At 45.0% G+C, this 27,625-nt stretch overlaps 1 protein-coding gene across 2 annotated transcripts in view; it reads right to left on the bottom strand.

The window, feature by feature from the left end:
• Positions 1-27,625, bottom strand: part of LOC147461909 (Sec23/Sec24 protein transport family protein) — a 62,320-nt gene that overhangs the window by 4,664 nt on the left and 30,031 nt on the right. The window contains exon 2 of one of the 2 annotated variants that reach the window (XM_086509380.1): positions 18,592-18,675. The exons of the other annotated variant lie outside the window; for it this stretch is intronic. Coding sequence (XP_086365506.1) covers positions 18,592-18,675 — 84 coding nt within the window. The remainder of the gene's footprint in view (positions 1-18,591; positions 18,676-27,625) is intronic. 2 annotated transcript variants of the gene reach the window in all.

Genomic DNA, 27,625 nt, shown 5'->3' with positions numbered 1-27,625 from the left:
TAGTTGAGAGGCTCATTTTTGAGTTTCCTATCACAAGTTAAGAGCTATGGAGTGCTTCCTTTCCCTCTATGTACAGTGTGGTGCCAAGAGTGATGCCCTGCACGCTACACACTGCTCTCTCTCCCCCCTACGAGCAGTTATGTGATGCCCCACAAGAGGGCTTTACATTTGACTGATGTACAGTTGTGTGAATTCAAGCGCGATTGCCGAGGCAAGAGCCTCTTGCACAGGTACTAGATTAGCTAGTGGCTAATCCCCCGCAGGTACAGGTGAATTCAGAGAGGTTTCAGGTGAAATCTCGTTCGATTCAAAAGGCAAGTAGCCCTACACGTGCGGGAGCTCGAGGACTTGCTACTTACAGATGCGACCGGCACGGGAAACGGAGCCCAGAACAGGGAATTACAGCCTGCTGTGTATTTTTGCAGGTTTAGGGTTTCGGCCCTAAATGGTCCCTAATACCCCCACGAGGTTCGGGGATGCGAGAGGACCGCTATAGAGGTGATCTGGCACATTTTCGGGGCAGAAAACAGAGAATTCAGCGTGCTGCAGATTCTAGCCAGGTTTTGCAAAGTGTCCGTATGCATAGGGAAAGTCATCTATTGCATGGGGATACTGACTGTGAAGCGTCCTAGTACAGTTATGCTGCCGAAATCGGACCAGAACAGGTGTATTTCAGCCCGGATTATGTGGGACAGCTCATAGAAAATCACAGGTTATATTCCCACTGTTAAAGAATAAAGAAATACCGAAAGAGGTGCCAATTTTGGGGCCTACACGGTGTCGACGTCTGCTCGGAGCATTCTAGCTTCCGAGCCGTGTGTGTAGAGTGTTAATTCCCGTCACAAGTTTCCTTTGCACGTTCTCTCTGTGTGTCTAAAGTAAAGAATTTCGGGTGAAAGCCAACGTCTACCGCCCTACGGGCCGGTTTCAATCTCTCTCCTCTCTCTAGTCTATTGCACATCTCTTTCATGAAATAGAAAGAACCTTGAGTACGCATTGAGCATTCATCATGAGTTATCACCATAAATCACTTCCGTTTCACACTATCTTGGTATCGGTGCTCTTTGGCAACATTCGGTATCATCACTCAAGAAAATGAACCTAAAGACCCACAGTAAAATTTTTGCTTGTTTGAGATTGCGCATGACACAAGACCACTTGCGCGTGTCATGATCTCTAATCTGTGTTTTGGAAGAGTAGCAGGTAACCCAAAAAACAACCAGCCTCCCCTCATCAAGAGCGGACCTTGCACATTGCAGAAGGCCAATCAACATGATGTGACGTGACAACACTTGAAACTGGCCCGTAGGGCGGTAGACTTTAGCTTTCACCCGAATCTCTACTTAATAAACTTTACTTGACTTTACAACACGAAGGGAAACTTCACGAATAAACCTGTGACTGGAATTAACACTTCAAACAAAGCACGGCTTGGCAGCTAGAGTGCTACCAAGCAGACAGCGACACCCTGTAAGCCCCAAAGACTAGCGTCCCTTTCGGTATTTCTTTATTCTTATCCAAATAGACGATCCGAACGCTTTCACCTAGCTCTCACCAAGCTGTCAAAACCTGTCCATGACCCAATTTCTCCAACATAATGGCGCAAGAAACCTCTGTAGGTCAAACGTACACATCAAGGACACTTTCCCTTGCGATTTGGAAGCTTTTAAGTGAGCTGCAGGTCAATTTCAGCGTGTTGTAATTCCCTGTTTTGTCACTGTCAGGTGCCCAAAGCCCTTTCTAAGCATCCCGAGGCTCCCCAAGAGATGCCCTATAGTTAAGGTGCAAAACCCTAAACCTACAGAAAAACACAGTAGGCTGTAATTTTTTGTTTTGGATCCTTTTGGGCAGAGGGAACACATCTACGCGTGTCTTAGATGCTCCCGCATGCAATGGAACAGTTCCCCTTTAAAACGGATGACTTTCACGCAAGAAAACTCTCTGTTTTCACAATCCTTCGCAATGAAACTGTGGGTACCTGCGGGGGATTAGCAACTAGCTAATCCGATTCCTGTATAGAAGGCTCTTAACGCTCATAAAACTCCCAGAACTGTACATGGTCAATTGAGAAGCCCAACTAGAGGGATGCGCATTACCATATGCGCAAAGGGGGGAGAGAGATGCACGAGAGCAAATCGTCGTTATACATGAGACATGGGAGAAGGCAAGCTTTCCATTAAAACTGTGATCACTTGTACCCACCACTCACACACATACATATATTGTAGGCTCACAATGTGTTAAAATCAGCCTCCTCTCTCAGTTTTAGGCGTCCCCTCATGGATGAGGGTTCTAGAGACTGTGTGGCCTGGAGGTTGCTCTCCTACTCAATTTGCCTCTTTTGAGTTAATTTCCTAGTACCCACCGACTTATAACGTGTAGCGAGGGACCTAAATGACTTTGAACTGAGCCTGAAAACCCTTAACTGCTCGGATTTCAGTGCCGATTGGCTCGACCATCTCATGGCGACCTGTCCTTCCCGATTGCGGGTGAAACTATTGCCCGTCGTTCGTTTCACACTAGCCACACAATGTCCGATCATTTGTGACTTCAACAAGCCCATGTTTCAAACAAGCCTCTCCAAAACAAGCTCGTAATTCAAGGATCACAATCATTGACAATAGATTGTGGCATACCATGGTACTTGAACACATTGTACATAAACAATCATGCCATCTGGTCAGATTTTATCTTAAGCCTGACAGGAATAAAATGGGTCTGCTATTTGAACCTGCATATAATGGTCCATATACCATCATTCCCTGTCGACGTTCTTGAAAGACCAAAGATAAAATCCATAGCAATGCCTTCGCATGGCTTATCAAGAATAAGCAGTGGCTATAACAACCCTGGTACCTTTTGCCTGTCAAATTTGACCTTTTGGCAAATCAGGCATGCTCGCACAAGGCATCCACATCTCTCTTCAAAGTCGGCCGATAAAAGAATGTCTCGATCGCTTTTACTGTCGCATCTATACCACAATACCCAAGGGCATACGGTGGGACATGACTTTCTACCATAACTTTATGTCGCAATGGCCTAGTGAGACATAATCTGACATGCATCATCATAAAACCATCCTTGAGGACGTGGTGCTCATGGCGTTGCCCATCTTGCAACTGTTCAAGGATCCTTGCAAAATCTTCATCGATAGCATATGTTCCTTCATGTCATCAAGCTCATGATGATAAGGAATTGACACAGCTGAAGTTTGTGGCTTTCTGGATAACGCATCAGCCACAACATTCTTCTTGCCTTCCACATGCAAAATCTGAGAGTGGAACATAGAGAGAACTTTTCCCATCGCATGTGCTTTTCGGATAACTTTGATCGTGTCAAGAAGTATCGCAAGGTCTAATGATCTGTCTGGACAACAAATCAACAGGTAGTGCTTCCAACTACAAAGCGCATGAATCACGGCCAGTAGCTCTTTCTCAAAGATTTGCAGTCTTTTCTGGCCCTTGCAAGATTCTTCTCTCATAAGCTACTACCTGACCATCTTGCATTCACACTACCCCAACACTATTGCCGCACGCATCACACTAGACCACAAATGACTTCCTGAGGTTTGGTAAGACAATTACTGGATCCGAAATCATCTTTTCCTTTAAGAGATTAAAAGCTGAAGTCTCTTTTTGTGTCCACTTGAACGTGACCTCTTTCTTTTGCAAAGCATATAGGGGTGAAGCAATCTCGGCCAAGTTCCCGACAAACCTTTTGTAGTAAGAGCATAAGCCCAAGAAGCTACGAAGATCATGCGCAATCTTCAAATCTGGCCATGTCCTAATTGCTTCAACCTCGGCAAGATTGATTCAGACACCATCCTGATTCCTTTGACACTATGTGGCCAAGAAAGTGAGTCTCTTCCAAGAAGAACTCACTTTTCTTAGGATTAACAAGCAACCTGTGACTGCGTAGCTCTTCGAACACAATGGTCAAGTGACGCATATGCTCCTCTTCATTCTTTGAGTAGACTATCATGTCGTCGAAGAATGTGCCAAAAAACTTTTGATGTGGGCGGAAAATCCGATCCATCATCCTATTGAACATAGCAGGAGCATTTGTAAGACAGAACAACATCACTAAGAACACATACAAACCAAATGTCATCCTAAACGCAGTCTTGTGCACATCCTCTGGCTTGATACGAACATAATGGTTCCCACTCTTAAGGTCTATACTGCTGAAAATTGCAGCACTCTCTAGTCGGTCAAGAATATCGTCATCAATCCTTGAAATAGGAAACCTGTTCTTGATGGTATTCTTATTCAGCGCAAGGTAGTCAAAACACATGCGCCAAGAGCCATCCTTCTTCTGCACTAGGAGCACTACGGACATAAAGGGTGAAGAAATAGATTGCACCAGCCCGAAAAATGTTGACCTTTCTTTATCTAACAAGGATAAATTGGACTGACAATTATTTGAAACATCACGTGCAACAATCAACTACGCAGAAAGATGATTCTTAATTACAGATTTGATAGCCAAAGCAGATACAATAGGGACAGACTCCCCTTTAAGCTTTACATCAAGGATGTGAGTTTTGCCCCTATACTAAGGGTGATCTTCTTGTCGAAGACATCCAGCACTTCCTATATAGGATCTATCCTCTTTGTCCTCTGAGTCAGCTGGCCTCCTCTTCTTGGGGCAATCTGCAGCAAAATGGCCAGGCTACTTGTATATAAAGCATTTGTTCTCAACCATCAAAGCCTTCTTCTCCACGAGCGACTTGCACACAAAAGGCTTCCTTTTCTTCTTCTTGGCTTGTCCTTCAAACGTCTCAGCTGAGTCCTTGCCTTTCTTTGCCTTTTTTGACCCCTGGGACGCTTCAGGAATCACTTTCACAACCGGCTTCTGTCACCAGGAAGTGTATTTTCCCTGTTGCCTTCTTTAAATATGTACTACATATTTTTTATTTATTTTTCTTTTTACTTGTTTTCCTCGGAACCCTTGAAAAGGTGCAAGTGAACATTGCATGGCTAGTATGAAACGGCTGTGGCCCAACACGTTTCTCACATCGAGAGTCTAGGTCGGTCAGCTGGGATTGGTTGGACCAGTTAGCACTGCATTTTGATGAGTATGGAAGCCTATGTGCACCAGATGGAATTTGGGGCACTGTGCAAGTCACTTACAACTTTAGTTGGTGGGAACTAGGGAATTATACCAAAGGGGTAAACTGACACTTGGCAGTAGGAGGTGAACCTGCACGTCAACACTCAGCCCATCCGAGCTCGGGTCTCCCATTTTGAGAGTGGAGGCTGATTTTTGAACATTAAGTGACCTACAGAGTGTGAGTAGTGGGTGCCGGTTCACAGCTTCAATGCAAAGCTTGCCTTAGCGCGATGCCCTGCTCTCACGCATCTCTCTCTTCCCTTTGCACATATGGTTATGCCCCACTAATTGGGCTACTCAGATGATCGTGTACAGTTCTGAGGGTTTTATGCACGTTTGCCAAGGCAAGAGCCTTTTGAACAGGAACCGGATTAGCTAATTGATAATCCCCCACATGTACGCACAATTCCATCCAGAAAGATTGAGAATTTGGAGAGTTTTCTCACGTGAAAACTCGTCCAATTTATAGGGGAGCTGTCCCATTGCGTGCTGGAGCCCTTGGGACACGCGTAGATGTGTTCGCTCCGCTAAAAACGATCTAAAACAGAGAATTACAGCCTACTGCGTTTTTCTGCAGGTTTAGGGTTATGCACCTAAACTCCAAGAGAACATCAGGGGAGCCTCGGGAAGGCCTTCTTGGCATGCTTGGACAGGGCTTTGGACACCTGGCAGTGGCAAAACAGGGAATTGCAGCAGAATTTTTGTTACAGCTCACCAGAAAGCTTCTAATTTGCGAGGGGAAACCTTCCTAGACAGGTACTTTTGGCCTACAAGGGTTTTTGCGTCGTTATGCTCCCAAATCAGGTCGAAACCTTCGTTTTCAAACCTCGCCAGGTTGGACAGCTTTGTGAAAGTTTGATCTAAGTGTTCCGATCATCTACTTTCAATTGAATAAAGAAATACCGAAAGGAGGACCATTCTTTGGGGCCTACAGGGTGTCTGTCTCGTGTGCGCAACGACATTCTAGTCGTTGGGCACATTTGTGTTCTCTTTTCTTCACAGTGCTCTATGTAAAGTTAACACGTAATTGAAATAGTGCCCCCCTCTACTGTGTCCAGGCCGGTTATATGATTCCATCGACGGGATAGTCAACTTTTCTTCAAAAAGTGCAGCGTGGATTGTTGTGGGTGAAAGCAATACAGAGTCTGTCGTTATGGCAGTGAAGAGAGACCAAGTACCTAAAGAGGGAACTTCCTCACGCAGCACAAAGAAAGTTTCTTCAACTCTTCAAGAAGAGGACAAGTTGTTCAGAGCTCAACTGCATAGTTGCATGGAAATGTTTCGGCAGTTGGCTAACAACCCAAGGATACAGGAGTTCTTGCAGGCTCCTACATAGGATTTACAGGCTCCGACACAAGGTTTTCACGCTCCGACACAGGGCATGATTGAGCCGTGCAAGAAAAGGAGATTTCCAATGCACAGACGACTCGTGATGCTCAAAGGAAAGCCCATGTGGTTGAGCAACGTGCGGTGTCCATTAATCCCAAGCAATTTGCTTTAATTGGACCGGAACCATTTGTGAATGGTCAAGAGAGTAATGAACATGCTATGCGTCAGACCCTTCCCTTACCTACTTCATACCCTCGTTATTTTGGAGGTGGTTCAGTGACCAGTCTTCCAAGCTATGGTTGGACCTTACACAAGTTATATGCCAGGGAATGTGTTCGGTACGAGGCAAACAGGCATGGGTAACCCTATGTACGGGAACATGGGTGTTCAACCAGGTTTTTGGGGTGCCTGCGGTCAATTTAGAGTGTCTAGAACACAATTTGGTATGGCCGGTTTTTCGCAGCCAAAATGCAGATATGACAGGTAAAACACGTGATGCGAGTGCTGGAATGGACAATCGTAGAGCACCACTTTTGCGTACACCTATTTATGAGAATGTGACTCCTTTGAGTCAGCCTAAGGATTACAAGGAAGGTTGGCAAGGAGTGAAGTTTCAGACTTTCAAGGGAACTGAGGATCAACTGAAGCCTTTGACCTTCATACATCAATTTGGTGCAGCTTATGCTAGAGGAAACTTCACAAAGTCTTCGAAGATACGCAAAGCTACCACTTTCCTGAAAGGAAATGCGCTTCAATGGTGGACCGCATTGTTGAATCAGGGTCAAGCCCCAACAACGTGGGTCCAATTCAAACAACTTTTTGCACCTGCATGGCTTACAAACACTTTTGAAGTGGATGTGATGATAGAATGGCACGAGCTGAATGCTAAACAATGTGCAAATCTTGAGAAATTGAATAAACAGTTCTGGGCCGCACTGTTGCCAGTAATCTCCTATACGTTTGTGCATTGTCAGAACGTTGAGAAGTACTGTTGCGGATTGCCAAAGAAAATCAAGGACTACTACACAAAGACTACTGTCATGAATATGGTGCAGTTAATTCAGAATGCGAGAGTGACCAACAATTTGTCAAAGGGAGATTCCAATGGGTTTAATAGCCACAAGAAGGGGTCCAAGGGTAAACAGTTTTCCGCCAAGGGCAATGCTTCAGCAAAGCCTTCTGTGCCTCCCACAAAGAAACCCTCCACTGATGAAGCTGGCACGTCCAAGAAGCAATCTAAATCTTCTCCGAGGCAAGGACAAGGACAGAAAAAGCATTTTTCTTGTAAATCTTTTGAAGAAAGGAAAGCTCTTAAGAGAGGCCAAGAAATGCTACATTTGTGAAGAGGAGGGACATTTTGCGAATTAATGCCCACAAAAGAAGTCACACGATAAGGATGACAAGTCAGAGCATAAAGGAAAGCAGCAAAAGCCCAGTGCAGGACTTGTCCCAGATTTGGTTGGTGACCAGCCAAACATAGATGCCACAGAACTGTACAGAGCTTGGGGCAATGTTAAGAGACCAGACAGTGCTTGTTTTCTTTGATCCAGGAGCCCATGCAAATTTCATATCACCAGAATTGGCATCTGAGTTGGGCATTCGTGCAGAAGACATGGGTATGACAAGTGAAGCAGGTTTGACATGCCCAGCAGAAAGAGATTATGAGTCAAGTCAACGAGCTTCTAGAAGAGGTTGATTCAGAAGAAAGATGGTTCGTGGCGCATGTACATTGACTATCGCACTTTGAATAAAAATACCATCAAGAACAAGTTCCCCATACCGAAGATAGGTGACATTCTTGACCGGCTTGATAGAGAGTCATCGTTTACAAGGATAGACCTAAAGAGTGGGTACCACCAGTTACGCATTAGGCCAGAAGATGTCCATAAGACTACGATCAAGACAACATTTGGTCTCTACGAGTTTCTTGTCATGTCATTCCGTCTCACAAATGCTCCTGCCACATTCAATAGAATGATGGACAGAATATTTAGACCACATAGAAACTACGTGGGTACCTTCTTTGATGACACGATAGTCTCACAGTCTGAAGAGGAGCATAGGGATCATTTGACCTAAGTTTTCAGTGAGTTACAGAACACAGGCTACTCATTATTGTGAAGAAAAGTGAATTCTTTTGGAAGAGATTCACTTCCTTGGGCACATTGTTTCAAAGGATGGGGTACGCATGGATCCCACCAAAGTGGAAGCAATTACGTCATGGCCAGACTTGGAAGTCCGTACATGACATTTGAAGCTTTCTAGGCTTCTGTTCCTACAACAAGAGGTTCATCCGAAATTTTGTTGAGATTGCTTCGCCACTTCATGCACTGCAAGGGAAAGGAGTTATTTTCAAGTGGACAGCCAAGGAAATTTTAGCCTTCAAACACTTGAAAGAGTCAAAACCGGTAATCATTTTGCAAGATCTTTTGAAACCTTTTGTGGTTAAGTGTGATGCATGTGGCCACAGTCTTGGTGCACTTCTAATGCCGAATGGCCAAGTAGTCGCATCAAAGTTACTTGGAACGGGAACGGGGGGCTCCGGAACTGTACTAGAACATAGAGGCGGGGACCGGAATAGGAACGCCGGAACGATCCACAAAAAAACGCTGAAATTAGCCTCAAAACACCCTATAAGTTAGTAAACAACTATAAACCAAGCTTCTAACATCTAGTTGGACAATTAGAATCATGTTCAGGCATGTTTCAACATGTCGCTTGTGCGCGTTAGTGGTTGCGGACGTAAATTCAATTTACCGGGGTTGTAGACACCTCATAACATACTAAGCGCATCACAAATAACATTATCTAGGAAGTGCAAAGATTGAAGAGCTCAATAGACAGAAAGATGGAGTAAAAGGACCATGACTATAAAACTTCAAGTGTGACGCTTGAGGCTTGAGCCTCGAGACTTGAAACTCGAGAGACAGGGATAGAGCTTGAGAGAGGGATGCGATGGAGGAATGGAGCTTGCGAAGGTTCAAGTGTGAAATGCCCCCAAACGGCTTGGCGCCCGCCCGTTTTCAAATTTTGAAAACTACCGCTGCTTTTTAAAATTCAAATCTACCGCCAACGTTCCCCACGGGCCGTTCCACCCGTTCCGCTGTTAGGTAATGCATCCGGAACGCCAAAACGCTCCCAAACCCGTTTCGCCAAATTTTACGCGCTAGAATGCCGTTTCAGCACGTAATGCTGCCGGTCCGCCCGTTCCCTGTTACTGTGAGTCGCATATGCGAGCAGAATTCTTTTGAAGACTAAAAGGAACTTGCAAGTTTATGAGAAAGAATTGCTGGCAGTAATTCACGCTCTCATTAGTTGAAAACACTATCTGTTAGGAGTTAATTTTGTTGTCCAAACACATCATCAAACCTTGCGACACCTTCTCACACAAACAAAATTGTCTGAGAAACACATGCGATGGGCAATGTCCATTTTCAGATTGTGTACGTGCAAGGTAAAAAGAACGTGGTGGTTGATGCGTTGTCACGAAAGCCCCAACTTTCAGCAGTGTCAATTCTGTACCATTGTGAACTAAACGAAATCAAGACACAATATACTGAAGATTCAGATTTTGCAAGAATCTATGATCTTCCAAGAATGCAAACAGGCAATGATGGTATTTGGACTATCATTTGTTGGTTCAGTAAGCAGGCCCACTTCATTCCTGTTAGAAAGAAGATAAAGCCAGAACACATGGTCAAGATATTCATGAGCAATATCTTTGAGTATCACAAGATGCCTCAGTCAATTGTCACTGACAAGGATCCACCTATGACGAAGGCTTTGTTTGAGAACATGGGCACTACGCTAAAGTTCTCATCTTCATTTCATCCACAAACTGATAGACAATCAAAAGAGGCAAATTCTACTATCTTGGATCTGCTCAAAGGTTATGTGTCAGAGCACAAGACAAATCGAGAACATCTCCCATTGGTTGAATATGCTTACAATAACACTGTGCATACGTCAACAGGCAAGGCACCATTTGAGAGAGTGGAAGGACCCCTTTTGCAAACTAAGGACAAGATATTTGAGGCGGACAAATATGTGCAAAATATGGATGAAACATAAAGGAAGATAAAGATTGCTCTCGAGAAGATTCAAGCTAAGCAAAAGAAAGCTGTTGATTGTCACCGTCGTGAACTTGTATTTTCACTTGGTGATTGGGTACTTTTGCTGTTTCAAAAGGCCGGGTTAAGGAAAAGGAAAGGCAAGGAACGTTTGTTTCCTAAGCTCTGCATGCGAGATTATGGTCCTTTTCAAATTTCAGAAAAGATCAGCGATGTAGCTTAGAGCTTAAATGTCACAAACTGGTGACGTGGCTGCCCAATGCACACACACACCCCGGGCACACGCATTGGTGGGCTGGTTGCTACAGACTGGCATGATGACGTGGCTCCCTGTATGGCAGGGCGAAAATCACGCGGAGGATGACGTGGCAAGGCTGTACGGACGCCTAGGCAGATTTGCGTGGGCTTTTGCTTTATTCTACGCAAAAGCATCGGCAGCTTTTGGGCCACGCAAATCCAGCAAGAGAGAGAGAGAACTTTATGAACTGCTTTATTTTTACTGAATAAGGCTAGAGAGTGAGAGCTTTTAATTTTCAGTTTTTATGGACAGCTTTTAAAAGAAAATTTTGGGGCTCTGCTTTTGGGCATCCCTTGTATTCTCTAAATAAGCTGGCAGGGGCCTCACAACTCAGACGATCTGGAAGCAGAATCTGAGTGTGAGCGCCTGCCCGCACACTTGTACTTTGAACTCACATTAATATAAAAAGAAATACAGAAAGGGGCGCCAGTCTTTGGGGCCAATATCTCTAGGCACGGAACTCCGCCGGGGCAGTGTCGAATTAAATTGTGAACTGTGAACTATTTTGAAGTGGTTATTTGGTGCTGTCGCGGTAGATTCTTGACTTGGAGTGTCTAAGTCTATTACAGTGGCATCAGAGCACGGCCGATTTCTCTTCTATGAGAAATCCGATCCCATTTTTTTTTTCCGCGGCACGTATGGCTTCACGCAAGGATCAATCAACTCCCTCTGCATCTGGAGATGTGGCAAGGGATCACAACGAAGATTCCGGTAAGGAGTATGGCCCGCCTCGGCCTACTCAGGCGGAGCGTCGAGAGATGGAGCGTCGTCAATTGATCAGCGATGCAACAAAGATGATGCTCAATTTTGCGAAGGACCCAAAATTTGCAAAATTAAAGGGAGACTTCTTTTCAAGAAGTGCATGCGCAGTGGCAAAAAACCACAACACCAACCCCAAAACCCGCTCTCAAGGAACCTTATGCTCACAAGTAATATTCAGAGAAGGAATTAGAAGAGGTGGTTGATGCACGGATTGCTCAGCTTTTTTATGCACAAAACAAAGCTAAAAAGCACGGCGGAAAGCCGAAGAAAAGCACCGACTACATTTGAAAAGACAAAGAAACAGAAGAAGCGTGTTCAATTTGAAGAAGTACCCAGTTCTTCTTCTTCTTCTTCTTCTTTTGACAATTCTTCTAGCTCATCTGACGCGAGCGAAGAAGACCGCAAAGGCAAAAAGCGAAGCAAGAAACAACGCTTTGAAAAGGGCAAGAAAAAAGCAAAGAAGTCTAAATCTCACCCAGTGAGAGACAGTTCTACAGAGGACTCGTCTACAGACAGTTCAGACTCTGACGACAACAACTTTTATGCAAAGAAGAAGAATTTTTATAAAGCCAACGAATATGACTTTCTGGAAGATAAAAGCAAGAAAGTCCAAGAGTTTAAGGAAGGTGGACAATCCATTAAATTTGACTTCGGGATATAGAGATGCTTCGAAGGCTTTGTCTTTTGTACAGCAGTTTGACATCGCTTCTATTAAACAAGACTGCGCCAGGTAAATGGCTGAAATTTAAGAAGCTTTTTATTTCTTCTTGGTTGACTTGAGAGTATGAACGCAATATACGAGCTGCTTGGAACCATCTTCGGATGACCAAGAAAGATACAGTGGACACTTATTGCAAGAGATTCAGGAGCTCTTTTCTACCCGCCTCTTCATTCAAGAAGATCTCAGTCAAAGAACAAATTGAGCGGTTTACCTTGGGTCTATCTACAGAGATCCGAGATCACTGCTTGGAACAGAAGTCAGCTTCTATTCAGGAGTTGATGAGTCATGCGAAATGGGGTTTTGCCATTCACTTTGGCAGTCTGACCTACACCACTGATGAGGTCATGACACAAAGAGCCGAACAGACTTCAGCAAATGAAAGTAGAAAGAGAAAGAGCAACCCAGAAAAGAAGGATGCACGACCCAAGCTTACTCCTTAGGAGCGGGCTCGCTTCATCAGAGAAGGGAAGTGCTTTGGATGCGAGAAAACTGGACATATCTCCGTGACGTGCCCTAAAAAGGTACAGAAAGAACAGAATGACAAGGATGACAAAAGGCCTGAGAGTTCGAGAGCAGCTGAGGAACGTGGAAGAAAAGGCAAGATGAAAACAGGACTGGTTCCAGACTGTGTGGGTACCGATCCCAGCACGTTGGACGAGAGTACATAACTTTGCCGAGCTTGGGGCAAAGTGAAAGACCAAGAGGCCCTGATTTTCTTTGATGGAGAAGCCAAGGCCAATTTCATTTCACCGGAATTGGCGACGCGGCTCGAGATCACTCCCAATCGGATGGGACCACTTGTGCAGGCAGTTCTAGCGGCACCCGACAGGGACGTAGCCATTACACCTGTCACATTGGCAAACTTCGGTTGCATTGTCGGGGGTATTTGGGGCATGAGGACTTTTACATAATGCCTTTGGAAGGTTGTGATGTTCTCTTGGGAACTCCCTGGTACCACAAGAACAACGCCGTGGTCGACTATCGGGCAAGGAAAGCGACATTGAATACAGAGAAGGGCAGAACCATTGTACTTCACATTAAACTGAAGGGCGAGTCTGTCCCTATTGTATCGGCTTCGGCCATTTCTAAATTAATGAAATCCAGTATGTTTGTTTACTTGATCTTTATGAAAGAGTTGAGTGATGAGGATAGGACAAATATGTCTAAACTTGATAAAGAACGCCAAGATTTTCTCCACTCTCATGCCGATTGCTTCTCAGAGAGCCTGCCAGGTGAGTTACCACCTGCTCGTCCTGAAGATCATACTATTGATCTGATTCTTGGAAGCACACCACCGAACCGGCCACCTTACTATGTGAGCCGAGCACAAAACGAAGAGATTATGAACCAAGTGAAACACCTCTTGGAAAAGGGTCTTGTCCAGCCTAGTACTTCACCGTATTGCTCTCCAATGTTGTTGGTTTTGAAGAAAGACGGATCTTGGAGAATGTGCATCGATTATAGAGCTCTCAACAAAATCACTATCAAGAACAGATTTCCGATTCTTAGGATCGATGATATACTCGCCAAATTACAGGGATCCTCGTGCTTTAGCAGGATTGCGCTTTTCACGGCGGGATTTACGGCAACAGGAGAAAGCTAGGCAGATTTGCGTGGGCTTCTGCTTTATTCTACGCAAAAGCATGGGCAGCTTTTGGGCCACGCAAATCCAGCAAGAGAGAGAAAGAGAGAGAGAGAGAGAGAGAGAGAGAGAGAGAGAGAGAGAGAGAGAGAACTTTATGAAATGCTTTATTTTTACTGAATAAGGCTAGAGAGTGAGAGCTTTTAATTTTCAGTTTTTATGGACAACTTTTAAAAGAAGCTTTTGAGGCTCTGCTTTTGGGCATCCCTTAATAAGCTGGCAGGGGCCTCACAACTCAGAGGATCTGGACGCAGAGACTGAGTGTGAGTGTCTGCCCGCACTCTTGTACTTTGAACTCAGATTAATACAAAAAAAAAAAAAAACCGAAAGGGGCGCCAGTCTTTGGGGCCAATATCTATAGGCACGGAACTCCAACGGGCCAGTGTCGAATTAAATTGTTAACTGTTTTGAAGTGGTTATTTGGTGTTGTCGCGGTAGATTCTTGACTTGGAGTGTCCAAGTTTGTTACATTAAAGCTACCAGAAGGCCGGAAAATACATAATGCTTTTCATGTCGACCTTCTAAGGCCCTTTGTTGGTGATGTGCCACAGAATATGCTTGTTGAAGAACAGCCCGGAGTGGAAAAATTAAATGAGATTCTTGTTCCTAAACAAATATTGGCACATAAAGAAAGAAAGGTTAGAGGAAAGGTTGCAAGACGCTATTTGGAGAAATTCAAGAACTATCCATCGTTGGATGCCAAATGGATGGAAGAGTTTGTATTGGCCGAAACAGATGCAAAAGGGACAGACTTTACATCAAGGATGTGAGTTTTGCCCCTATGTTGAAGGGTCATCTTCTTGTTAAAGACATCAAGCACTCCATGTATACGGAACATCCACAGGATTCCCAACAGCGCATTGCACCCTTCCAGTGGCATAATGTAAAATTCATCTTTGTCCACATATGACTAGATATGCAGACGCAGCTTTCCAATGATAGGCGTAACACACTCTCAATGGCCACGACATGCCAACCCTGCGTCTGCCGTGTACCCCATCTCTTTAGCTTTCATGTCCAGCTTAATGGCCAACTCTCGTGTGATAAAGTTTGCTTTAGCACCTGGATCAAAGAAGATAAGTGTTGTCTGGTCTCTGACTAATATTACCCCACACACTACATAATTCACTCGCATCTGAACTTGGCCTATCACCCACCATATCTAGCGCTAGACCTGCCGTGGATTTGGGCTTCTGACCTTTTCTATCCTCTTTATCCTCTACGTCAGCTGGCCTCCTCCTCTATGGGCAATCTGCAGCAAAATGGCCAGGCTACTCGTATATAAAGCATTTGTTCTCACCATTAAAGCCTTCTTCTCCATGAACGACTTGCGCACAAAAGGCTTCCTTTTCTTCTTCTTGGCCTATCCTTCAGACGTCTCGACTGAGTCCTTGCCTTTTCTGACCCGTAAGACACTTCAAGAAATACTTTCACAACCGGCTTCTGTCACCAGGAGGTGTATTTTTCTTGTTGCCTTCTTTCAATATGTACTACATATTTTTATTTATTTTTCGTTTTACTTGTTTTCCTCGTAACCCTTGAAAAGGTGCAAGTTGAAATTGCATGGCCAGTGTGAAACAGCTGCGACCGAACACCTTTCTCACATCAAGAGTCTAGGTCGGTCAGTCTGGGACTGATGGACCAGTTAGCACTAAATTCTAATGAGCATGGAAGCCTGTGTGCGCCAAATAAAATTTGGGCCACTCGCAAAGTCACCAAAGGGGCAAACTGGACACTTAGTAGTAGGAGGTGAACCAACACGTCAACACTCGGCCCATCCCAGCTGGGGACGCCCATTTTGAGAATGGAGGCTGATTTTTGAACATTAAGAAACCTACAGTGTGTGTGACTAGTGGGTGCAAGTTCACAGCTTTAATGGAAAGCTTGCCTTCTCGTGTCTCATATAGCGCGATGATCTGCTCTCGCGCATCTCTCTCTCCCCTTCGCACATATGGTAATGCCCCATAAGTTGGACTACTCAAATGATCATGTGCAGTTCTGAAGGTATTAAGCGCATTTGCCAAGGCAAGAGCCTTCTCAACAAGAACCGGATTAGCTAATTGCTAATCCCCCGCAGGTACGCACGATTCCATCGCGAAAGATTGCGAATTTGGAGAGTTTTCTCGCATGAAAGCTCATCCAATTTACAGGGGAACTATCCCATTGCGTGCGGGAGCCCTTGGGACACACCTAGACGTATTCACTCTGCTCAAAACAATCCAAAACAGAGAATTACAGCCTGCTGTGTTTTTCTGCAGGTTTAGGGTTTCACACCTAAACTACAAGAGAACATCAAGGGAGCCTCGAGAAGGCTTTGGCATGCTTGGACAGGGCTTTGGGCACCTGGCAATGGCAAAACAGGGAATTACAGCACGCTGAATTTCTGGTACATCTCATCAGAAAGCTTCTAAATTGCGAGGGAATCCGTTGTAGACAAGTACTTTTGACTTACAGGGGTTTTTGCGCCGTTATGCTGCCGAAATCAGGTCAGAAACCTGCGTTTTCATCCCTCGCCAGGTTTGGACAGCTTTGTGAGAGTTTGATCTAAGAGTTCGGATCGTCTACTTTCAATTGAATAAAGAAATACCGAAAGGGGCGCCAACTTTGGGGCCTACAGGGTGTCGGTCTCGTGTATGCAGTGACATTCTAGTCGTTAGACGCATTTGTGTTCTCTTTTCTACACAGTGCTCTGTTAAAGTTAACAGGTAATTGAAATAGTATCGCCCTCTACTATGTGCAGGCCGGTTATAGCTTCTTTGCTGAGTTTTTCTTTTGCTGACCCCCTTTCACGTTGCCATGAAACCCAGTTTCCTCTCCCTTCAACAAGGCAAGACCAATGTTGGCAACCTCCATAAGCTGAGTGAGGGTAGCCACTCTGTCCTTTGTACAATACTAATACTTCACAATCTGCTCTGTCAGTGCCACAAACATGTAGGAGGTTACTGAGAGCAACGCTTTACAGAACCTCCGATTGCACTCCTGTAGGCTCTTGCAAGTAGCCGCAATGAGTTGGTGCGAATCCGTCATGACATCGGCCTCAAATTCATTTGACAGCCATGCAGATGTAAACATTTGCCTGTCCTTGCATCAACAGTGTCGTCCACCATGTAAGCTCATTGCGTTTCAAGAAAGTGGCAGCTTTCCTAACCTTAGGAGCCTCTGTGAAATTCCCCCCTGCATAAGCTGTATCAAACTGCTGGAGGTAAGTAAGAGCCTTTGCCTTATCCTCAAAACCGCTGAAAGTTTCAAACTTGACAATTGCACCACCTTCTCTCTAGGCTTTTGGCTTTTCCAACGCTCCGAAGTTGTCATAGGGAATTGTATACAACATGGGCATTGTAACAGGGATCATCGGCGCCCCTTGGCCATTGACCTTTTGAGTCACTGGTGCCATATGAGCCGGCTGGTCGGAAAAACCAGCCATCCCAAGATTGCCATGTGGCACCCCAAACTGGCCCTTGTTGCACTGAAACCCTTGCTGCATGCCAATATTCCCAAACACTATTCCTAGCATATATTGCTGGTTTCCAGGCAAAGCGTGTGGAATAGGCGTCCTAACCACCTGTTCGTGGACAAAAGGAAGTTGTCTTGGAGCCCCAACTGACTCTCCAACATGAGAGTGCTCCCTGCCTTGTTGGGACGTACAAGGGACATGGGCTTGAGCCTCAACAGCCTCTACCGCATGAGACCGTTGCCTTGTCTGTTGTGACATTGGTGGCCCTTGCAGAAATTCCATAAACCTAGGGATCTGCACCAACCGAGAAAACACATTCACAACAGCAACCAACTGTGTCTTGAATGCATCCTTGTCCAGAGGCCCAAGAATTGGGTCATCAGATAAGCCAGTACAGTACCCACAGTTTCCTATGGGCAGCCAGCCCTTTAGTACCCTCAGCCATGGCGTTTTTCAACCATCACTAGCAAATCCAACCAACGTTTTTGGCATCAGTACCTTCGGCGTTTTCAGCCAACTACCAGATCAGCCTAGCGACATCAATTCTCAGCCTAGCAACCCAGATCAGCCAGCGTTCTGCAGATTCAGCCCTAGATCTCCTTAAGCCTCGGATTTCAGCCATAACCTCTTTGGAAGTAGCAAATCTCAACCATAGCACTAGCGTTTTAAGTTTTCAGCCCATCCTCGACATCGACCATAGTTGATCAGCCCATAGCTTTGTCAAATTTGCAGATCTCAGAGGAGCCACAAGCGTTTTTCATTTCAGCCCTTAGCCTCTTAGGACAACCATCAATAGCAAGATCCCATCAACATATCAGCATCTAGGAACGTTGTATCAGCATTGTGCAATCTAAAGCAACTACCTCTCTAGCGAGTCTTCTTTTTCTCTCACACTCACAAAACCTTCACTCGCAGTATCTCTCTCCTCTCTCTAGTCTAGCACCGATATCAATGTAGTGTGCAACGGAAGTGATTTTATAGTGATAACTCAGGATTAGTGTGTACGCAAGGTTTCTTCTATTTCAACAAAGAGATGTGTAGTCGTTCATAGCGTTCAATATCATCACTCGGAAAATTAACCTAAAGACCCAAAGTAAAATTTTTGCTTGTTTGAGAATGCGCATGACCCAAGATCACTTGAGCGTGTCATTATCTCTAATCTGTGTTTTGGAAGAGTGGCAGGTACCCCAAAAAACAACCAACCTCCCCTCGTTCGTCTTTCCACTCGTCAAGAGCGGACCTTGCACATTTCGGAAGGCCAATCAACATGATGTAACGCGACAGCACCTGAAACAAGCCCGTAGGGCGGTAGACATTAGCTTTCACCCGAATCTTTACTTGATAAACTTTACTTGACTTTACGACACAGAGGAAAACTTCACGAATAAACATGTGACTAGAATTAACACTTCAAACAAAGCACGGCTTGGCAACTAGAGTGCTACCATGCAGACAGCGACACCCTGTAGGCCCCAAAGACTGGCACCCCTTTCGGTATTTCTTTATTCTTATTGCAAATAGACGATCCAAACACTTTCACCTAACTATCACCAAGCTGTCCATGGCTGTAATTGCAAGTTTTTGACCCCATTTCGCCAACACATCGACGCAAAACCCTCTATAGGACAAAAGTACACGTCAACAACACTTTCCCTTGCAATTTGGAAGCTTTCCAATGAGCTGCAGGTCAATTTCAGCATGTTGTCATTCCTTGTTTTGTCATTGTCACGTGCTCAAAGCCCTGTTTAAGCATCCCAAGGCTCCCCTGGAGATGTCTTGTAGTTTAGGTGCGAAACCCTAAACCTGTAGAAAACTCAACAGGCTGTAATTTTTTGTCTTGGATCGTTTTAGGCGAAACGAACACGTCTACACGTGTCTCAACTGCTCCCGCACGCAATGCTGAAACCAATGCTCACACGGCACTCCCCCTGTGTCCCTACATGCAAACTCATGCACAGATGCAATGCAGACATAGACTCCCTCGCGGGAAAGCATCTGCTTTCCCCAAAAGCACTCAAAAAAACTCTCCTTCACTTCAAAGCTTCTCAAAACCCATCTTTATTCATGTGCTTGCATCTTTCCGTATACTTCTTACCCAATTCACGTTTCCTTCTCAGACCAACCGAATATTCCCAAATTGAATAGGGATATTCATTCTCTCTGCTCCCTAACTTCTTTCAAATGGAGAGACGTTTGCGTCATTTGGCTACAAATCCAGAAGTGATTCCAGTTCCACTCTATACAAAAGTGATTACATTCACCCTTGGCCATCTAGACAATGCATCCATAGCCACATTCTTACTTCCAGCCGTATGATCTATGATCGATCTGGAGGTGAAACATAGATAAGTAGTTTGTCCATCTCATCTGCTTCACAAACAACTTCTGCTGTGTGAAAAAATACCGCAGACTCTCATGATCGGTCTTGATCATAGAGTCTGCTCCTAGAAGATAATGCTTCTAGGTAGACAAGCATCAATCACAGCCATAAGTTCCTTCTCGTTCGAGGCATGCAATTCTGCATCCTTACGCCGTCTACTTTCATGAGCCAATGTGTGGGATTCTTGGTTGAGCACTGCGCCGATGCAATAACCTAAAGCATTGCAGTGAACCTTGAATGGTTTCCTTAAGTCTGGCACTATCAAAATAGAACCATGGATAAATAAATACTTTAGCCCATCAAACGCACCTTGTTGTCTCGTTCCCTATCGAAATGGGATCTTCTTCCTTGTTAGGTCATGAAGTGGTTCTGCTACATGAGCAACGCCTCTAATAAACCTCCGATAATAGGAACGCAATCATAGAAGCTACGTACATCATGTACCATAGTGGGAGTTGGTCAATCTTGTACCACTTGGAACTTTGCTACATCCATACTCACTTGGTTGTGAGAGAATATATGGCCAAGATAGTGTATTTCCGTGAGAAAGAACTCACTTTTCTATGGAACTCATGCTTTCGCAATTCTTGCAACACTATATTTAGGTGCTTCCGATGTTCCTCCTCAATCTTTGTAAAGAGGCAATAGGCATTAGCAAGAATTCATAAAGTCCAAAGGTAGTGCGAAATGCAGTCTTATGGACATCCTCAGATGCAACTGTATCTGAGGATAAAGTCTATGCGGCTAAAGATGCTTGCACCTGCAACGTATCGAGAATATCATCAATCGAAGGAATCGGAAGCGATTCTTGATGGTCATCATGTTTAGAGATCGGAGGTCTATGCACATTCGAAACGTGTCATCTTTCTTCTGCACCAGTAGAACTCAAGAGCAGTAGGGCAAAGTACTTGGTCAGACTATATCTTTTTCCAAAAGCTCGTTGACTTGCTTCAAAATTTCCTCTTTCAGAGCAAGACTTAACCAACCAACAGCAAATACTGCTCCCTTTTCGCCTTGTGCTCTAACACACGGCACATAAGCAGATCCAAGACAATAGAATTTTCCTCTTCTGACTGCCCATTTGTCTGTGGATGAAACGACGATGAGAACTTAAGCGTAGTGCCCATATTCTCAAATATACCTCTCCAGAATAGACTTGTCATCCGTGGATCACGGTCAGGGACAATTGACTGTGGCATACCATGGTACTTAAAGATATTGCACATAAAGAGACATGCCATTTGATTTGGTTCCTAACAAGAATGAAATGAGCTTGCTTGCTGAATCTGCAAATAATGATCCAGATTCCATCATTCCCTGTCTGTGTTCTTGGAATATCAAAGATAAAATCCGTAGCTATGCTCTCCCATGGTTTATCTGGAATCGGCAATGGCTGTAATAGCCGTGGTGCCTTTTGCCTGTCAAACTTGACCTTTTGGCAAATCACGCATATTCGCACAAAGGCATCCACATCTCTTCTCAAGGTAGGCCAATAGAAGAATGTCTCAACGGCTTTTACTGTAGCATCTATACCGCAATGAAGTGCATACGGTGGGACATGACTCTCTACCAGGACCTTATGTCGCAATGGCCTAGTGACACGGAGTCTGCCATGCATCATCATAAAACCATCTCTAAGGAGGTAGTGCTCATGACGTTGTCCTTCCTGTAACTGTTCGAAGATCCTTGCAAAATCTTCGTCACTCGCATACTGTTCCTTCATGTCATCAAGCTCATGATGATAAGGAATTGGCACAGTTGAAATTTGTGGCTTTCTTGATAAGGCATCCGCCACAACATTCTTCTTGCCTTCCACATGCACAATCTGGAAGTGAAACATGGATAGAATGTTTGCCCATCGCATATGCTTTTCTGATAGCTTTGACTGTGTTAGAAAGTATCGCAAGGTCCGATGATCCGTTTGGACAACAAAATCAGCACCTAGCAGGTAGTGTTTTTCCAACTTAAGAGCGCATGAATCACAGCCAATAACTCTTTTTCATAGACCTGCATGGTCATCTCTGGCCCTTGCAAGATTCTGCTCTAATAGGCTACTACCCTGCCATCTTGCATTTGCACGGCACCAATGCTACTGCCACAACCGTCACACTGGACCACAAATGGCTTCCTAAGATCTGGCAAAACAATGACTGGATCTGAAGTCATCTTTTCCTTGAAGAGATTAAAAGCTGAAATCTCTTTTTGGGTCCATCTGAAAGTGACCTCTTTCTTTTGCAAAGCTTGTAAAGGTGAAGCAATCTCTGCAAAGTTGAGAATGAATCTTCTGTAGTAAGAACATAGCCCTAAGAAGCTACAGACATCGTGCACAGTCCTTAAATCTGGCCATGTCTTGATTGCTTCTACCTTCGCAGAATCCATTCGGACACCACCCTTTGACACCATGTGTCCGAGAAAGTGGATCTCTTCCAAGATGAACTCGCTTTTCTTGCCCCTTTGATGAGCAATCTGTTCCTGCGCAACTCTTTGAACACAATGGTTAAGTGATGCCTATGCTCCTCTTCATTCTTCGAGTAGACTATCATGTCATCAAGCCAACAAAGTTGTGATATGGACGAAATCCTATCCATCATCCTATTGAATGTAGCTGCTAGCATGAGCATTCGTAAGACCAAATGACATCACTAAGAACTCGTAGAGAACAAATGTCGTTCTAAACGCAGTCTTGTGCACATCCTCAGGCCTAATTCGAATATGATGGTACCCACTTTTAAGGTCGACCTTGCTGGAAATCGCCGCACCCTCTAGGCGGTCAAGAATATCATCAATCCTTGGAATAGGAAACCTATTCTTGATGGTATTCGTATTCAACGCACGGTAGTCAATACACATGCACCACGAGCCATCCTTTTTCTGTACTCAGAGCACTGGAGAGCAATAGGGTGAAGAGCTAGGCTGAATCAGCCCTTTTCTCTAAGAGCTCCTCCACTTGGCTCATAATCTCTTTCCGTTGCACCTCACTAACCCTATACGGTGGCCTATTTGGTGGACTACAACCTGGCATCAAATCAATCGCATGATCCTCGGGCCTCTCCGGCAATAGTTGAGACGGCAATGAATCAGAAAAACAACCATTAAACTTTTGCAAAAATGCTAATCTGTCTTTATCTAACACAGATAAATTTGACTGGCAACTATCTCAAACATCACGTGCAAAAACCAAGTACGTAGAAAGATGATTCTTTATTACAGAAGTGATAGCAAAAGCAGATACAATAGGGACTGAGTCCTTTTAATTTTGCATCCAAGATGTGAGTTTTGCCCCTACGCTGTACAGTGGTCTTTTTGTTGTAGGCATCCAAGACTCCATGCACTCGGAACATCCACGGGATCCCCAACAAGGCATCACATCCTTCCAACGGCATGATGTAGAACTCTTCTGTATCCACATATCACTGAATATACAGACGCAGCTTTCCAATGATGGGAGTAACGCACTCCGAGTGGCCAGGACAAGCCAATCCTGCCTCTGCGGTATACCCCATCTCTTCAGCTTTCATGCCCAGCTTCATAGCTAAATCTAGCGTGATAAAGTTTGCTTTGGCACCTGGATTAAAGAAGATAAGTGCCGTCTGGTCTCTAACTTTACCCCACGCTCTGCATAACTCATTGGCAACTGTACTAGGCTCGTCGCCCAACATGTCTGGCACTAAACCTACCGAGGGCATAGGCTTCTTTCCTATCCTGTCCTCTTTGTCATCTGAGTCAGCTGGCCTTTTCTTTTGTGGACAGTCAATTGCAAAATGACCAGTCTGCTCGCATATAAAGCACTTATTTTCAGCCATCAAGACCTTCTTTTCCTCGGGCGTCTTACACATAAAAGGCTTCCTTTTCTGCTTCTTTGCCTGCGCTCCAGAAGTCTCGGCTGAACCCTTGCCTTTATTGAACTTCGCTGGCCCCTGGGACGCTTCAAAAGCCGCTTTCGTAAAGGGCTGCTTTGCTGAATTTTTCTTTTGCTGCCCTCCTTTCTCGTTGCTCGGAAACCCATTGTCTTCTCCTTTCAACAAGGCAAGACCAATGTTTGCAACTTCCATAAGTGAGTGAGGGTAGCCACTCTGTTCTTGGTACAGTAATCGCGAAGCCCTTTAGGCAGCCCACAACAATACTTCTCTATCTACTCTGTCACTGGCACAAATCTGTAGGAGGTCACTGAGAGTAACGCTTTACAAAACCTCCTATTGTACTCCACCAAGCTCTTGCATGGAGCCGAAGTAAGTTGGTGCCAATCTGTCATGACGTCGACTTCAAATTCATTTGACAGCCAAGCAGATGCAAACATTTGCTTGAAGTAAACCCAAGTGGCGGGTGTCTAAGAGTGGCAGCTTTTCTTACGTTAGAGGCCTCTGTAAAATTCCCTCCTGCATAAGGTCTATCAAACTGCTTGAGGAAAGTGAGAGCCTTCGCTTTCTCTCCAAAGCCATTGAAAGTGCTGAATTTCACAGCTCCACCACCTTCTTTGTAAGCCTTCGGCTTCTCCAGTGCCCCTAAATTTTCATACGGAATAGTCTGTGACATTGGCACTATATTGGCATGATCAGCACATCTTGGCCATTAGCAATTTGCGTCAGAGGTGCAATATCTGTCTCCTGTCCAGAAAAACAAGCCATGCCAAAATGACCCTGTGGCTGTCACCAGCCTGTGACAACTATCTATCCTTTTTGTTGATTTCTTTCTTATTATTTATTTACTTTCACTTTTTGGAAACACCCCTGGGGAAATCTAACTGCCCTGCATTGCATAGCTAGTGTGGAACTGTCCAGAGGGAGTCCAGGCCTGAGGGCAAGAGAGCACTAAGGTTGGACAAAGACTATGGTTAGCCAAAGTGGGGTCATTGACTAGCCAAAGTGGAATCCTTTGCTACAGAGGCTACATTTCAGTTCTGGGTGTGGCTACAATGTACAAAGGGGGTCAGATGACCTAGAAAGATACATGGCAGCATCTCCTAAAATTTAGGGAACTGCTATTTTGGGACTTGAAAATGTGTTTGCGTCATTACCTCCGGAATGACAAGGGGAACATTTTCTTACTCTGCCGTGAAGTCAACTGGGCAACCGGTTGGGAGATTTTTAGGCGGCAATCCCGAAACGGGAAAATGCTTGTAAATGCGCCAAGTGGCACATTCTAGTGCACTTTCCTCATGCAAGAGAAGGTGGCGCTGAATTTGAAGGGAGAAGAGGCTCATTTGCTGATTTTGTCACAGGTTAAGAGCTATGGAGTGCTTCCTTTCCCTGGTATCTATAGTGCAGTGCCAAGAGTGATGCCTTGTACGCTACGCATTGCCCTCTCTCCCCCCTATGGCAGTATGTTATGTCCCTCTAGTGGGCTTTTCAATTGACCAATGTACAGTTGTGTGGGTTCATGCGCGATTGCCGAGGCAAGAGCCTCTTGCACAGGTACTGGATTAGCTAGCGACTAATCCCCCGCAAGTACAGGTGAATTCGGAGAGGTTTCACGCCAGAATTCTCGTCCGATTCAAAGGGCAAGTAGCCCTACAGGTGCGAGAGCTCGAGGACTTGCTACGGATGCGACCGGCACGCGAAACGGAGCCCGAAACAGTAAATTACAGCCTGCTGTGTATTTTTGCAGGTTTAGGGTTTTGGCCCTAAACGGTCCCTAATACCCCCAGGAGGTTCGGGGACGCGAGGGGACCGCTGTACAGGTGATCTGGCGCATTTTCGGGGCTGAAAACAGAGAATTAGCTTTGCAGAGCATGGGGAAAGGTGAGGGATCAAACAATGCGATAGATTTGGTGCCAGGCAGTAGCCCACCAAATAAGCCTCCTCACAAGGTTAGTGCGGCTCAACAGAAAGAGATAATGGGCCAAGTACAGGAGCTGTTAGTAAAGGGGCTGATTCAGCCTAGTTCATCTCCATTCTGTTCTCCAGTGTTGTTGGTGAAGAAAAAGGATGGCTCATGGCCTATGTGCATAGACTACCGTGCACTGAACAAGAATACCATCAAGAATAGGTTCCCTATACCTACAATTGATGATATTATGGACAAATTAGAAGGAGCAGCTATGTTTACCAGGATAGATCTAAAGAGTGGGTACCATCAGATCCGCATTAGATCAGAGGAGGTCTTTAGATCTAATGCGGATCTGATGGTACCCACTCTTTAGATCTATCCTGCTAAACATAGCTGCTCCTTCTAATTTGTCCATAATATCATCAATTCTAGGTATAGGGAACCTCACCTTTCCCCATGCTCTGCAAAGCTCACTTGCATTTGAATTTGGCTTGTCGCCCACCATATCTGGCACTAGACCAGCCATGGGCTTCTTTCCTTTCCTGTCCTCTTTGTCTTCAGAATCAGCTGGCCTTTTCTTTGTAGGACAATTGTAAGCAATGTGGCCAGGCTGCTCACAGATGAAGCATCTGTTCTTTGACCTTAGGACCTTCTTTTGCTCATCCGACTTGAGAGGAAAACGTCTTTTCCATTTCTTCGCAGGTCCCTTTTCTGATTCAACCGTAGCTTTGTCTTTCCCTACGTTGGCTGGCTCCCGAGTCACTTTCGGAGCCTCCTTGGGAAAATACTTCTTCGTTGAATTTTTCTTTGCTGATCCTTCCTTAACGCCAGTATTGAATTCACAATCCTCTCCCTTGAGCAAACCTTTGCCCGTGTTTGCTACCTCGATGAGCTGCGTCAAGGTAGTGACTTTGGTCTTCGTGCAGTATTTTCTCAATCCTTTGTGTAGGCCACAACAGTATTTTTCAATCTGTTCTGTCAATGGCACAAACCTATAGGAAGTTACTGGAAGTAGAGCTTTCCAAAACTTTCGATTGTAGTCATCCAGATTCTTGCAAGTGGGAGCATTAAGCTGGTGCCATTCTTTCATGACATCTGCTTCAAAGTCATCAGATAACCATGCTGCTGCAAAGATCTGCTTGAAGTAAATCCATGTGGACGGAGCTTGCCCTTGAAGCAATAAAGTTGTCCACCATTGTCCCGCATTGCCTGTCAAGAAAGTGGCTGCCTTGCGGACCTTTGAAGCCTCTGTAAAGTTCCCCCCTGCATAGCCCTTGTCAAATTGTTGGAGGAATGAGAGAGCCTTCTTCCTGTCATCAAACCGTGTAAAGGTCGTGAATGTCACACCTTTGCCACCTTCTTTGTACGGAGTTGGCCTCTCCAGCGGCGTTAAATTGTCATATGGAAGTGACTGAAACATGGGAACACTGTTAGGGTTCATTTGTGTTCCCTGACCGCAATTAAGTTGACCTGGGAATGCCATATTTGGCTGCTGATTTGTAATTCCAGCCATACGAAAATTTGCCTATGGCATCCCAAATTGGCCCTGAGTGCTTTGAAATCCTGGTAATATGCCCGTGACACCATACATGGGGTTAGGCATCATCGTTTGAGCACCCCCGAACACTGTTCCTGGCGTGTAAAACTGATTTCCACGTGCATGACCAGCCATGCTCTGGAATACCGATCCACCTCCAAAATAGCCAGGGTGTACTGAAGGTGGTGGGAAGACCTGTTGCATAGCCTGTAGGTTGCTTCCCTGCCCATTAGAACCAGGTATAGGCTGCTGAAAAGTGGCTGGCTGAACTGGTACAGCTTGAAAGACTGGCATCTCAACCACCTGTTCTTGCACCTTAGGCACAGGTTGTGGAGACTGCATGTTCTCCGTCAAGTGTACAGGTGTTTCCATTGACTGTGCAGTATGAATCACCTGTGCTCGAGCCTTAACAGGCTTTTGAATATGATCCAGTGACCCAACTTGCTGAGACGGAAGAGAAGGTTGCAGAAAGGCTAAAAACCTCGGGTTCTGCATTACTTGTGTGAACATAGCCACATCAGTAGCCAACTGGGTCGTGAATATATCATCATCCG

Source organism: Adiantum capillus-veneris, chromosome 3 (assembly GCF_014529385.1).
Source record: "Adiantum capillus-veneris isolate H3 chromosome 3, ASM1452938v2, whole genome shotgun sequence".
Taxonomy (NCBI): Eukaryota; Viridiplantae; Streptophyta; class Polypodiopsida; order Polypodiales; family Pteridaceae; genus Adiantum; species Adiantum capillus-veneris.
This window is presented reverse-complemented; position numbering and strand designations above follow the sequence as displayed.